The sequence below is a fragment of the Crotalus tigris genome, unplaced genomic scaffold (assembly GCF_016545835.1).
Source record: "Crotalus tigris isolate CLP2741 ecotype Arizona unplaced genomic scaffold, ASM1654583v1 scf7180000017757.759095, whole genome shotgun sequence".
Classification (NCBI taxonomy): domain Eukaryota; kingdom Metazoa; phylum Chordata; class Lepidosauria; order Squamata; family Viperidae; genus Crotalus; species Crotalus tigris.
This window is the reverse complement of record NW_024096617.1, coordinates 369,482-385,121: the sequence shown is the minus strand read 5'-3', so window position 1 is coordinate 385,121 and position 15,640 is coordinate 369,482. Positions and strand designations below refer to the sequence as shown.

At 38.8% G+C, this 15,640-nt stretch overlaps 1 protein-coding gene across 8 annotated transcripts in view; it reads right to left on the bottom strand.

Annotated features, from left to right (window-relative positions):
* Positions 1-15,640, bottom strand: part of BLNK (B cell linker) — a 124,263-nt gene that overhangs the window by 9,491 nt on the left and 99,132 nt on the right. For all 8 annotated transcript variants that reach the window (XM_039340930.1, XM_039340932.1, XM_039340931.1 and 5 more), the window contains 9 exons: positions 15,370-15,395; positions 14,789-14,811; positions 13,718-13,828; positions 12,796-12,838; positions 10,536-10,569; positions 9,239-9,311; positions 7,584-7,614; positions 1,704-1,746; positions 7-85 (listed from right to left, as the gene is read on the bottom strand). In XM_039340930.1, coding sequence (XP_039196864.1) covers positions 7-85; positions 1,704-1,746; positions 7,584-7,614; positions 9,239-9,311; positions 10,536-10,569; positions 12,796-12,838; positions 13,718-13,828; positions 14,789-14,811; positions 15,370-15,395 — 463 coding nt within the window. The remainder of the gene's footprint in view (positions 1-6; positions 86-1,703; positions 1,747-7,583; positions 7,615-9,238; positions 9,312-10,535; positions 10,570-12,795; positions 12,839-13,717; positions 13,829-14,788; positions 14,812-15,369; positions 15,396-15,640) is intronic.

The following is a 15,640-nucleotide window of genomic DNA, read 5'->3' as shown; positions in this document are numbered from 1 at the left end:
GTTTACTTTTGAATGCTAGAAGGGATGGGTGGAAGAGGCATGTCATGACTGGAACCCCGGCGGCGTTCAGCAGGTATAGGTTTATCTGTGTTTGAAAAAGGATAAAGAAGTCTGATTAGTTAGCTTCATAAATGAGTCCAGCTTTGGTGGAACTAATCCAATGTGAACTACAGCAAAGAATCTAGGCTCAGATGTTGATCTTGCACTTGCTGACATACAAAGTCAACAGTTGTTGCTGATTCATTCTATCCTCTACTTATTAAATATCTTGTTATATAAATAATACATGTACATTGATCATAGCAGGGCTATAAAATTATGCCAAATTTAAGTAAACCACAGAGACCTTTGGATTAAGATACTATGCAAATTTTGCCTATAATTGCTATAAGATCAAGGGCAAGTTACTTAAAAAAACACCAACCTATTTCTGTTCCATGTGTAGATAATGATCTGATCATACATTGTAGTTAGTCATACTATCTAAGTACAGTCAACTGAATAAATTATAATTGGCTGGATTATGTGTGAATCCATAATATCACAGCCTGCAAAATAAAGACTGGTAAACCAATTTTAATTGACTTATCTGAGGTGTACCTTAATTTACATTCTGTTCACTAATTGTTAGAACAAAAGTACATATGTTATCTTTAGAAAACAACCATGCATACACAAAGACTGCAATCTTATTTAAACAGACATTTAGTATTTTGCAAGGACCGCAGTTCACCAAAAATTGGATTGTGATACACTAGCAGGTCGGGAGTACAAATCCCACAATCCTTGCTCTCTGGGGCTAATAGAAACTTGTCAAAGAGTTATACCTATTCTTAAATTAATTGTTAATTGTTTGTTGATTAATCTAGCCTCCTTTTCTATACCGTAAAGATGGGAATGAATTAAACAATTCCAGGCAATATATTGGTAGTCCTCAGCTTACAAAAGTTCATTTAGTGACTGTTTGAAGTTACATCACTGAAAAAAGTGACTTGTGACCATTTTCCACACTTACAGCCATTACAGCATCCCCATGGTCAGGTGATCAGAATTCAGACACTTGGCAACTGATTCGTATTTATGACGGTTGCAGAGTCCTGGGGTCTGTGATCACCTTCTGCAACCTTCTGTCAAGCAAAGTCAATGGGGAATCCAGATTCACTTAACAACTGTGTTACTAATTTAACAACTGCAGTGATTCACTTGACAACTGAGGCAAGAAGATCATAAAATGGGGCAAAACTCACTTAACAAATGTCTCACTTAGCAACATAAATTTTGGGCTCAATTATGGTCCTGAGGAACAGATGGAAATTATAGCTACTGACCTAGGTGAAAATGTTTTCTTTGTTCTTAAATTAAGAACATGAGGATAGTCCTCTGGATCAGGTCCAGGTCTGACTAGCCAGCAAATGAAGCCACAAATATGGTCTTTTGCTCTTATTATTGGAATTAATATTAATATTTATTTGTAGAAAGACTTGTTTAACTATTTTAGCCAATGCAGTACTTGCAACATCTCTCCACACTCTTAATATACCGGTATTTCAACTCACTGCTTGTCTCTAAAATTTATTGGAAAAGCAAGTTATTGGTAAGATAATTCATATGTTCTACCACTGCTACAATATTATTCTCCATAGGAAAAGGGCCAATCACCGATAAAATTAAAGTTTTGAAAAAGGAAAAAAAAAGCCATTTACCTTCAGCAATATTTAAGTGGTCTCTATCAGGCAAGCTTGGCTTCTACAATATAGAATTAAAGCAAATAAACGTAAATGAGTTTTACTTATACACCTTTTTTTTTCTCAGACTTCTGATCAATGGAAAGAATGTCTGATGCAACATACTACAATATTAAGCATTTCCAATAACAGAATTCATTGTAATCCTCTTAGTGTAATATATATTTATTGTTTGACTACTAATGGAGATAGAAGAACCAAATACGGGCATTCTGCAGTATTGTTGAGTACTTGTTCTTCTGCAGAAGCAGTTAGTTTTACAGATAAACTCTTTTGCATTTATTAATGGGATAGTGAAGATGATGATGTGGTAGGCAATCATATTGAAAAATTAGAATAACATCTCTCAATCTGATGCCTCCAGATGTTGTAGATCATCAATGTCCTTAAAACCCTAGTCAGCACAGTCAGTGTCTAGTTGAGCAACTGAAATGCAATGCATTCAGAAAGCACAGAGCTGGTTTAAAATACTATTTAATTTTGTGGATCGAAGGAATGTACAAGTCATTGGAATTGTTCATTTGGTTTGAAATGTTGACTCATTTTCATGTGAAACATTCTGATTTGTATTTCAAAACTTAAATTCAATTTCAAACTGTCGCTCTAAATCAATTTGATTTAACTACACAAAAAGGGGTGGGGCTTCATTCAAGGCTGCTATCTTGACTGTTTGGATCACCCCCTTGATTTCCCTGACAAAAGCAATTGAATTGTCAAATCAGTTTTAAAATTTGATTTTTTCTTGAATAAATTCAATCTGTATATTTTATGTAATTATCTTTGAATCACAATTGGAAATTAAAACTCCACATAGTTCTAGTAGGCTAAGGTATTTAGAATTATTGCTTTTGCTTTTATTCTTGACAATAAAGTTTTCTGAGTTTTATGTTCACTGTAGAAAATTATAGTCTGGGCACTAGGCAATTGTCTTATTAGACATTGCATATTCATTAGGTTAGTAGTGGAATCCATTCTGAATCATAATGTGTGTCTTTCAAAACAGAATATAAATAGAAAACAATTTAAATTAAATGTTTGGCAATTGCCAATATCAAGGTTATAATTGATTCGCCAATATGAGTACAAGCTAAATATACTGAAAAAGGCTTTTGTCCTGGTTACAGGGAAAAAATGTCAAAATTCATATTAACAGGCCAATACAAGGATATAAATGTGGAAGCTTAAGAACTCTACACTAGATAGTGTAGTAACAAAAAATACTCCAATTAGGTTAGTATGTTTAACAATATGTAATCCTGAATATTAATCACAAAAATGGGAGATCAACCATGGGAAACAAGTATTACAACCAGTGCTTGTTTCTTTTTCCCAACACCTATTGGGATGGTTCTGCTGCAATTGATCCAAGTTTATACTAACTGACAACGATTAACAGGCATCACTGGAGTCTGCTCTCAGATTTCATCTGAAACTTTGGTTAAAATAGAACTGTGCCATTGCTTGCCCATTCTTTTTGCTCTGTCTAATTTCTTATCTACTTTGTTTCAAGTTGATAATGACTATGTCTATTAAAAGTAATGCTTTTATATAGATTTTGGGTACATTATGACACCTTTGCTATGTCTGTTCTTTTCGTATGCTTGAATCAGTGTTTATCACATGTAAACTTCCTATGATTCAGCACAGCAATTTTGCCAGAGGCTACGTCTTAATATTTTATATACAGTTAAAAATTTTCAAAATTTGTAATGATTGATGTATTTCCAATAATACAAAAAAAAAAAATTAAAGGCATAATATGATCAATTTAATTCAACAGAATGCAAAATGTTTATATATATAAATAAAAGAATAAAAGAATAAAACACGATCACCGGGAGAGTTGAAGTAAAAATACTTTACTAAAAATATATTAATACTAAAAAGTTGCCAAGCTTTCGCTGGGGGAACTCCCCAGCATCGTCAGGGCTAAAAGGCCATTGCAGTAAAGGTGGTTTAAGTAGGTTCAAGTAACGTTTGCGCACGGCTCTTAGACCGTGTTACTTGCCCTGATTGGCCAGCTGAAAGCCAAGATGTGTCTATAACGTTATGTTCTTTTCTTCGGATGCCCTTCCCTATCCTTCCACTATTGGTCTTTAGAGGCGTTAGTAACCTTACATCCCCTCCTCTTCCGATAATACCAACATCTGCCATGTCGGGGGGAGGACTTGATCTGATGTTTTCTTGTGTTTTACAATGGGGATCGGGCTCCACTAACTGTGGGTTAATATCCCTTCCCAATTGTGTATCTCTCTCCTCCTTTGTCATGTTAACAGCTCCTATCCGGGTATGGTATGCCTCAACAATCAAGTCTTTATTCCCCACCTCAGTCTTCCTTACATACGTTCCCTCCCGTTGTTTGGCACTTAAACCGCTCTCATTACTCCTCCCCTTGCTGATCGAGCGGGTTGTCATTCTATGCTTTCTCTCCCCTCTCCACATGGGACGCTCCTCTTCATTGCTATGGGCAACCGCACACTCCGAGATTTTAGCATTAAGTCCTTTAGGTGTTCCGGCTCCATTAATATCGCTCCCTCCCTCCTGGGGGTGTGTGAGGCTCACATGGGGTTGTTGGGCGGTGCATGGATCGTCCATATCGGGCACCCCCTCCCTTTCTTTCTCCGTGCACGGGGAGTCCATAGGCTCTATTCCAGTGTCCACATGTTGGGGTGGGAGACTCTCTCACCGCATGATCCAGCGCCGGTCACCTGGCAAGGGGGTGTTGATGGTACAGTTATTTACGTCCATATGCAGGTGTTTCCGACGGCGGGGGGATACGGGTTCCTGTCCATAACGCCGCAGGTGTTGGTATGATTGCTTGCTATGTAATGAGTGATGATTTGTGTCCCATTTCCGCAGCGCTTGTTGCGCTGGATGCAAGTCAATGCGACCATTAATTGAGCTGTCATTCGAGAACCAGGCCTCTTTCAGTAGCCGGCCTCCCTTCGTGGCATCACTAGCTACGATACAGGTATTAGCAAAGTCAAATTGATGGCCCTCCTGCGCCATATGCATCCAAAGTTGTGAACGCTGCTCGCCCCGTTTTATAGCCAACTGGTGTTCATGGAGACGAGTCTTCAGGCGTTTGGCTGTTTCCCCTACATAGTTGCCTTGGCAATTCTTACAATTGATCTTATAGACAACAGATGATTTCTCCATGGGGGGTAGGGGGTCCTTTGGGCGCATGACTTTAGACCGTAAAGTTTGATTTGGCTTGTGAGCCACCTCTATCCCATGGGGGGCCAGCAATCTGGCCTTGGCCTCTGAGATATTGTTAATATATGGGAGGGAGATGCGTGTTCTCTGTAAGGGGGGTTCTTCTCTATGTTGGTTAACCCGAAGATGGGTTGTTACGCTATGCCGTCTGATGAATCTTAATGGATAACCGTTATAACGGCATATGCGAAAGAGGTGTCTCCTCTCCTCATTCTTATACTCATCCGTACTGCAGTGGGAGTCAATGCGCTTAAATAACGTTTTAATGCAGCTGATTTTATGGGAAACTGGATGATTACTCTGATAATGGAGGATCCTGTCCGTGTGAGTTGGCTTACGGAACACTTTTGTAGGTAAGGATCCATCCAATTGGCGATGGACAGATACATCCAAGAAGGCAAGGGTGTTATGTTTTTCCTCCTCCACAGTAAATTTTATATCAGAGTAGATGGAATTCAATATTCCCATAAATGCAGCCACAAGTTGTCTTTTGACAACAGCAAACGTGTCGTCCACGTACCTCACCCAAAACTTGGGTTGGTATAAAGCCATAGCCCTATGTTCAAGTTGCTGGAGGACCACCTCCGCCACAATACTGGAGATGGGAGAGCCCATCGGAGTACCCTTGATCTGTTCATAGATGGAGCCCTGAAATGTAAAATGGGTTTGGAGGCATATTTCTATAAGTTTCACGAGGTCCTCTGTCTGCAGGGAGTCCTGATGGTGCCCTCCTCCCATGCACGTCAACCATTCTCTCAGGACTGAGATGGCTAAGTCCTGGGGAATGGAGGTGAAGAGGGAGGTGACGTCAAACGATACCATTGTCTCGTCATCCTCCACTCTAAGAGTCTTGATTCTAGCTAAAAACTCTTCCGCAGACCTGACCATCGTGCTGCTCCCATCTATGAGATGGTTGATACGGGTACTAAGCCATTTGGCTAGTCCCGAGATGGGGATGCCCCTGAACGATACAATGGGACGAAGGGGGATACCTCCCTTGTGAATTTTTGGTAGTCCGTAAAAACGGGCGAGAGCCGTATCACAGGGGCATACCCTCCTCAAGATGTCATCCCCAATCTTCTTACTATGCTTCAAGCTGTCTAGCAATTTGTTGATTTTATTTTTGAGTGTTACCGTGGGGTCTTTCTCAACTATTCTATAAGCTGATCTATCACCCAGGAGTTCTAATGCCTTTGTTGTATATAGCTCCCTATCCATTATAACAGTCACTCTACCTTTGTCTGCGGGTAGTACAACGATGGTATCATCCCTCTTAAGTTGTATGAGGGCCTCAGTTTCTTCCCTAGACAGGATATGATGGTACCTATGGCTAGTAAGCAGCCCTGTGATCTGTTGTCTTATAGAACTCCTGGTATCCTCATCTGTCCCCATGTGAATCATAACTGGCTCCAGTGCGGCAATGAAGTCCAATGGCTGAGCGTCCATAAGGTTATGGTTAATATCACGCTGCAGTAGGGTGAGTTGTGGGTCAGTTAAAGGTTTTGAAGAGAGATTACATACCAACTCATTCACAAAACTGTTATATTGGGACTTACGTATAGAATCCATCTTGCGTTGGAGATGTGTTGTTGTTTTCTGACTCGTTCTTTCTGCCACCATTTTGATGTGGTAGCTCAAGGCCTGGAAATGCTGTTCTGATAATGCTGAGTCACAATGCTGTCGATGTTCCTGAACACATTTTTTCAAATGCTCCACCCGTCTATGTTGATCATTTATAAGGGCTTTTATAGTTCTGCGTTGGAACTGGTGGAGAGCCTGTTGGCATTCGTTTGTATCTATAACGGGCTTCCTTCTTAGCATCTTAGGTGGTAAATCTTCTCGAGCACAAGTATGTAAGAACGCTATCCTGCGGTAAGCTGCCGAAATGCGACACGTCAATTTCTCCCACTTTCTGGCCGTGAGCAAAACTGCTCGATCATAAAATTCAAGAATATTGGTAAAAATACGACTCCCGGGCATAATTATCCTTCCATAACATTATAGACACATCTTGGCTTTCAGCTGGCCAATCAGGGCCAGTAACACGGTCTAAGAGCCGTGCGCAAACGTTACTTGAACCTACTTAAACCACCTTTACTGCAATGGCCTTTTAGCCCTGACGATGCTGGGGAGTTCCCCCAGCGAAAGCTTGGCAACTTTTTAGTATTAATATATTTTTAGTAAAGTATTTTTACTTCAACTCTCCCGGTGATTGTGTTTTATTCTTTTATTTATAATTATGCCCGGGAGTCGTATTTTTACCAATATTCTTGAATATATATATATATACTCCTCGAAGCACGAAGCTGAAAACACCAGCCTGAAGATGACGAATGGGACTTCGTCGAAACGTCACCAAGACACTTCCAATTTTACGTGGGAGAAAACCCGAATAACCAAAGACCTACATACAAACACCTGCGAAAACCTCAGAAAACACACACACACACATATATATATATATATGTTTTTTATATATAAAAAACATTTTGCATTTTGCATATACATAGTCCATATAAACAGATACATAGATTGAACAAGGTGTTGATATAATTAATTAATCATTTTGGGTTGCTTTTAGAATTATTCTTCAGTGTGACAATGTTAAAAGTAAAAACTCACCAGCGGTATTGCAGGATTCATTAGCTTTTTTCTACAGAAAAAAAAAAGTACGGATGCGAGAGTATTATTAAGTTTCCATTTGCTTTGCAGTTTTCTTCCTAATTATCCCACTTATGAGCACTCAAGTTTGGATGCCTATATTTCTTTATGCCAGTCCTTTTTTTCCTGCACTCTAAATGGAAGTCTCTCATACTGTCTCCATACTGATACAATGCATGACAAAGTGAAGCTAGACAGCTCTGACAATCACACAATTTATAAACATGGTGTATATCATTCTCACTGGTGCAATTTGTAGGGAAAGCATTAGACTTGGATTCAAAGGTCCTTCAGGTAGTCCTTGACTTAAAACCAGTCATTTAGCAATTACAACAGCACTGAAAAAAGTGACTTACAACTGGTCGTCATATTTATGATGGCTGCAGCATCCCCACGGTCATGTGATCAAAATCTGGGGGCTTGGCAACCTGCATAAATTTGAGGTGTCCCAAGGTCAGTACCGGTGATTGCCATTTATGATCTTTCCAGCTGGCTTCCAATGAAGCAAAACCAATAGGGGAAGCCAGATTTGCTTATGATTGCATGATTTACTTTATAACCACAATGGCAAAAAAGGTTGTAAAACCTGTAAAATTATGTAAGTCGAGGACTGTCTATACAGTACATAGCACCGTAGGAGCCGTGGTGGCACAGTGGTTAGTATTGCAGGCTAACTTTGCTCACTACCAGGAATTCGATCCTGACCAGCTCAAGGTTGACTCAGCAATCCATCCTTCCGAGGTCGGCAAAATGAGGACCCAGATTGTTGGGGGCAATATGCTGACTCTGTAAACCACTTAGAGAGGGCTGTAAAACACTGTAAAGTGGTATATAAGTCTAAGTGCTACTGCTATTGCTATTTACATTTCTGGATCTCTCCAAACCATTTTCAAGTAGGTTCTGTCACTGTCTTTCCTTCTGGCAACCACAGAATCCTGAGAAGCAAGTAGTAATCTACAATAGTAGTAATGTACAATAGTCAACTGAGCTGCTATCAGAGCAATAATGGTAGTTCCCAGAGTAAGAAAACTCCCCTTGCCTCTGTTTACACAGAAAAAGAATGACATGTCTGGCTAGCTAACTCCATCCCAGTGTTTGCCTGTTCTCCAAATAAGCCCAGCTGTTTTGGAATTTGAGCAATGCTTCTATTAGGCTGCCCACCTACCAAAGGATGACATTGTACAGTGAGGTGGCCCTGATATCAGATCAGTCCAAATGGCAGAAGTTCACAGATTTGTACCAGAAAGGACTGGGATTACTGATACTAAAAAACGTTAGACATGAAGAAACTTAAACTAAGGGCAGCTGGAAAGGGGTGAACAAATACCAAGAATGGGTTAAAAAAGTCAAGATGGCAGCTGTGGCCATGTGATTAAGGCCCTATCCCTTTTTTAATGTATATCATAGACTTTGCACACTGCTTTTTCAGGAGTACTTAAAATATACAAAACGTTTCTTTACATCTATCCAATCTATCAAAGCAGTTAAGCACTTCATTAACACTGTGTATAAAATAATTACAATCCATAATATTGCTTTTGGTAAACAGTGCATTTAAGGATTACAAAAACTGGAACAGTTTCTATAGCGAGAAGGAATGATTTTTTGACACTTACGTGATCCTGGGAAATGGAGATGGAACATTAACAGAAGGAATTTTAAATTCTGCAGCACCGTTGCTGCTATTATCTAAAAATCCAAACACAGTAGTTAGTTCAATGCATCGGTTGGTTAACAAAACGTTAAGTTTCTAAAGTTTAGACTACTGCTACTACTGCTTTGAATATAAGAAAGCCACTGAAAATCAGAACTGTGCAAATCCACTAACCAAACTGTATGGGAAAAATCAGGAATGAATCTCTTTTTTTCATAGGATTTGCACAATCCAGTTCAAAACACCTAAAACATTCAAACTTAACTCTCAAAGTTATTAAAACATCTTGAAAAGGTAACATGCAATAAAATTTTCATTTTATAGACAAAGTGGGGAGAAGCTGTGTCTATTTAAGCCAAATGTCAATTAAATTGCAGTTTACATAAACTACACAAACATTGTCTAGTGAAGCAGTTCAAATGCAATTTTTAATTGTTGTATCCAAAGTCCACTGAATGGAGGCTCATAAAATCAAAGTTTTACCATTACCATCATACAGCATTTACTGGAAACAGTTGGTGTATTGTCAATACACAGTTACAATTATGGATAAAAATACAGAAACTTTCATGCATTTCATATTATTTATCATTTCAAAATGGCCCCATTGCAGTACTTTAGCAATATTATTCCCTTAATATGGTAGGGAGAGGCAGAGGGAGAAAATGATTTGTTTAAGGCAGTGTTTTTCAACTTTGGCAACTTGAAGATATATGGACTTCAACACCCAAACTTCCTGGGAGTTGAAATCTACACATCTTCAAGTTACCAAGGCTGAGAAACATCGATATAAGGTTATATTTGTGGAAAAGGTAAAATTTAAAGCAAAGATTCCACCATTGATATATTCTTACAGTATATGCTACATTAACCCAGCTTTTGAAGCTAACATGGAACTATGGTTCCCCTGATGTTGTTGAGTACAATTTTCATATGGTCATCTCTAACCACTGATCATGTTCATCAGGGTAGCTGAGAATTGTAGTTTAATAACATCAGATGGCCACAGGTTCCCCATCTGTTAAAAAATGTTATAGCAAAAATGAAAAGCTCAAACAATTCTTAGAAAAACTCAGAAAGATCTGTCATCAAAATCAAGGTGCTTTGATAGACAGATGCAACGGCTTTGCTCCTGCACATTCATAGGAACACATGAAATGATAAAGTCAACATGAAACACTGCTATTTGGAACCAGCTTCTGTGCTCCCAGTCATCTTAGAAGTCCCTGCACATTTGGCTTAAGGCAGAATATTCTTACTTCCATCAGTTTGCGCTCCAAGGACCTCTGGATCCTGAAATTAAAATAGTTTTCAGATTATTTAACAGTTCTGGGCAAATTGTAATCCAGGAATTGTGATAACTTGTGTTGCAAAGGTACTTCTTTATTTTTATTATATGACTAAATGAAGATGTCATCATCAAATTAATTATAGTTCTACACAAAATCAATAAACAAACATCAATAAATAGCAGCATCAATATTTATTTGTATTCTGACTTTATTATTTTTACAAATAATTCAAGGTGGCAAACATATCCAGACCAAAAATTGTGGAGCACGCTTATAGCCCAATGTGCTTAGCACAGGATGTGATGATGGTGAACATATCCAAAACATCTTCCTCCTCCAATTTTCCCCACAACAACAACCTTATTAAGGTGAGTTGGGCTGAGAGTGACAGGGCCCACAGGCACCCAGCTGCCTTTCATGGCTAAGGCAGGACTGGAACTCACAGTCTCCCGGTTTTTAGCCTGGTGCCTTAACCTTGACTAAACTGGTCTCATATTAAAATTATAACTTTTCTAATGTTGAGGTAGTTAATTGACCCAACTGGTCAGCACAGCCCTTTCAGAAATTCTTGCACATTTATGGACTTTTTGCCATGAGCAAGTTGTGTGACTTAGCCCCATTTTTCATAATCATTCCATGCCTTTGGAATCTATTTGATTACAAATCTGTAGCTTCCCAGTGAGTTCCATTAATTAGTCTTCCCTTGCCAAACTTGTTTCTTTCATTTTAATGCTGTGAGAAGCTTCTACTGGCTCCCCATTATGATTCATTAGCTCCTTTCCTGCCCTGGATAGAGTCAACACATTACTCATCAGTTTTTCAACTACCCTGGAATATTCCTTCTCAGCCATATGTAAGTCTACGAAATTCAAGACAGGGAATCCTCTGAAAGGTCTGATTCTAAGATGGGTGGGGAATTCTGGGTATTGAAGTCCGCTCATTTTAAGACTGTCAAGGTTGGGAAACCTTGTGATATACCTTCAGTGAGATATGATGAAAAAACCCATAGCATTAATCCGCAGGAAGATAAAATCGAGGCCAATAAAATTCTTAATTAAACTACTCTATATACAGTTGTAGGGAATGATACTTTTCAGAGTTTTTGACCTAAATTTAAAGAGCATTGCCCTCTGGGTAATAGCTTTACATTCTATAGAAAAAACAACGGTCATCTTGAAAAACATTTGTTTTATGAAGCACTGTGTTCGAATGGCACCAAAATAAAAAGCCCAATAATGAGCTTGGCCATACTGCCATCCAATCCCTATTTCAGAAACTTTTAAAACAGGATCCCTGGTTTCTGTTTAACCCAGCATAAACACTGCAATGACTTTGTGAAAATCAAGTTTTGAAACATGGTTTTTTGTAGGTCTGAATTCCAGTTTCTATAAACCCTAAATGGCAGCCATTCCGGATCTGGACATAGGACATAAGAGTCTGAGGAAGATGGCGATTAAGAAATATGAAGTATATATATAAAAATAAGACTCTGATCAAGAAGGTTTGTATGCATATATCTAGGCATGGGAAGAGGGGGCACTTTAATTATCCTGGAGTTTGAGCTGAATGTGTCATGGCTCCAAATATCCGCCGAACTTCACTGCTTCTATGTTATTTATTTATCAAGCAAATTTATATGGCTACTGAATTCACAGAGGTGACTCTGGAAGGCTTACAAGATTTAAACTCCACAACATAAAAATCATACCACTTGCCCATCGGCCGTAGCCAATCAAATCAACTGCTTGATCATCTCCATCTCCATTCATGGTGTCCAGGCCTGCCGGCAAACCACATTTTCAAAGTCTTTCGGAAAAGGGGAGATTGTGTTCCATAGAGAAGAGGCCATCACCGAGAAGGCCTTTTTTCATGATCCTACCAGATATGCATTTCTACCATATTGGAGCTGCAAAATACCCTGCCTTCCTGTTGTGATGGGCTAAGTGGATGTAATGGGAGAGAGGTAGTCCTTCAAACAGCCTGACCCCAAGCCACGTAGGGCTCTAAAGGTGATAACCAGGACCTTGAAATGTACCCAGAAATAGATTAGCAGCTAGTACAGCGCCTTCAAAACTGGTGTTACATGCTTATGCAAAATTGTGCTGGCAGTTGCACTCTGAAACAACTGAAGCTTCTGGATATTTTTCAAGGGCAGTCCCATCTAGCATGCATTACAATAGTCCAGACTGTTCATATTGTATTATGAACTTGGATGTGAAATACTTACAGCTTTCGGTGAAGGGCGGTGCCTTGGAAGTGGTAAAATGTTTCTGGAAAACACAGATGATGTTTTAGGCTTTATTTTTCTCCTCTAAATAAAATTGCAATTATCTGTTTTAATGATCTAATGCAGACATATCAAACTCGCGACATCATGTGACATTGAGTGACGTATCGGAGCTTTTTTCCCATTGCCGGCAATGGGGTAGGCGTGGTTTCCTCGTGATGTGTCCGGCCCACAGGCCAGCAATTTGACACCCCTGATCTAATGGCTTTTAGGGGTATTATCCCAGTGGAGCTGAGCTGAGTTACCTAAAAAGCAGTTATAGTAAATTCAGTTTCTAAACCTGATGCCCCTCCAAGATGGATACATTCCATCGCCTACAATATAACTCATTATCATCAGCCATTACAGCACATTTTTATCTAGGGTTCATGAGAGCCATAATCAATAGATCAGGCCCACAAAGTGTTCTACTTTTATTGTGTTTCAGAGAGCATGAAGACACTGCTATTTTTCCCAAAGCACAAATGTACTTTCAGCTCTAGTGATATCCCACCAGTACTGAGGAAGTCCATGGACTTGTATGCTGGATTGGTCTCCCAGTTAGATGAAGACCAATGTCAGATCAGCACAGCTTGTAAAGCCTAGGGAATTTTGATTCCTTACAGTAAATGTAGCAGTGTCTTATGGTAAATAATTTATTTAGATTGGCTTCATGGATTCTAGTCTTTTTTTTTTAAAAAAATATGTCCTATCTGTTCTTGAATGAGACCCAATTTAAACTTTAGGTACATGTGTGGCTGTATAAATATTTGACTCTTCCTAGCCAAAGTGGAACACTATTCACAAAACCACATTAAATGCTCAATGTGGTTTATATTACTTAGCAACTTATAAAAACTTTTTTAAAAAACTGAAAACTAACCTGTCTGATTTCAATGCATCTGGTGTGAATGATTCTTTAGGTATGTTGCGCTCATGAGAATGTCCTCCAGATGGTCTCAGAGCTGGCTTGGGAGGAAGTGGCTTGGATATCCTTATGGACAAAATATACAAACAGGCTTTTCACACAGGATGACTACATTTCCAAGTCATATTCCCCAGAGATGTTCTTCGTAGGTGGAGGAGTGGCACAGCCAGGAGTGAAGTTAAAAGAGGAATGAGCCTAGAGTAGGGGTATAAAACTGCTGGCCCATGGGCCGGATGTGTCACAGGGAAGCCACACCCACCCCAACTCTGGCAAGGGGAAAAAAGTTGCGATATGACACAACACGTATCAACGCGATACGTCGTGACACCCCTGGCCTAGAGTCACCACATAGCCACAAACGGTCTAAGTCCAACCCCTCGTGAATTCTGTTAACCCTTATCTAGTGCCAAAATAGTGCTAACTGATAGTTGATTAGATTAATGTGAGGTGCAGAAGACCAAAGCCAGACATTAAGTTCCAGTTAAAGTAATGTATTGCTCATGCCTATGCACAGGATATTAGTCAACTAACAGTTAGCAATATTCTGGTGCTATATAGGGGTTAATGGAATTCAAGAGGGGTTGTACTTAGTCCATTTGTGCTCACATAGTGACTCCAGGCTGATTCCTCTTTTGACTCCATTCTTTCTCCTACATTCTGCCTCAGCCTCATACAGTTCTCCAAATATCAGTTGCTGGGGGATTATGTAGAATTAAAGTACATTATTTCAGTGTGCAGCTTATTATTCATATATTTAATATGATATGCACAGTGTGTAGATTGAGACATAGAAGCAGCACATGGAAAAAGCTGGGCTCATCATATTCAAATTCTAGCATAAATTGTCTCATGCCTGACCTCACATCAGCTATTTTGTGATACATCATTGCACTAAAATTCCACTGTGTCATAAACTTACAATTATCTATGTTACATTAAGACTTTTTTAGGAGAAAATAAATTGGGGAAATAACCTCTACTATGTAGCAACGTTTACTTATAATTTCAGAGTGAGTAGTAAGTTACCTGGGTAATGGAGGTGATGACTTCTGTTGGAGAAAATGAATTAGATTACTATTCACAAATTGCATTAGGTTTTTAATTTTCTTAAGGAACATTTCCCCTAAAATGCCAGTTTTTGTCAATTTGTAGGAGATGCTGCAACAACTACTTCATATAACTTGAGATATAATGTCCCTTCTAAAGTGAATTTCAAAAGCAGGTCAAATAAACACGTCAAAATTGCTGATCCAAGCCTCTGTTACTATTATTTTATTCTAGAAAACTAATAACCATCATTAACATTTTCTTTTAATTATTATTGCAGAATAAGTAAGATTTAAACTTGGTTGATATCAACATCTTTCCTTAGAAATGGATCTCATTGGTGCCATTTTGGGAAAAGAATTGAAAACTGTGTTTTGTGTTCTCGAACACTACCTATAAAATGCAATTTTGAACATACCCGTGATATTCCTGTACACTCATGTACCGCATGCACAGTTATTTCCCTCTTTCTGCTCTGAATCTTTCTTCTCTTCCTAGGATCTTCCTAAACAGGTGAGCCTTATATATAGAGCATATATAGAGCATATATAGCATCTTACCTCTTCTTCAGGAATTTCATATACATCTGCAGACAAGAGGATAAAAACAGAAATAAGCCATTTTTGTGCAAAACTAGGCACATGAATGACACAAAGATTTCATTTTTAGATCAACAGTGCAATCCTTTATATAAAGTCTCCAAGTTTTCTGGTGATTTTATGAATGTGAATATAGATATGCTTTGCATATCTTCCAGTTTGGTTTTTTGATTTCCCAGTCTATCCCTAGATCTCCAAATTCCGACTAGATGCTGGGGCACTGAAAGAACAC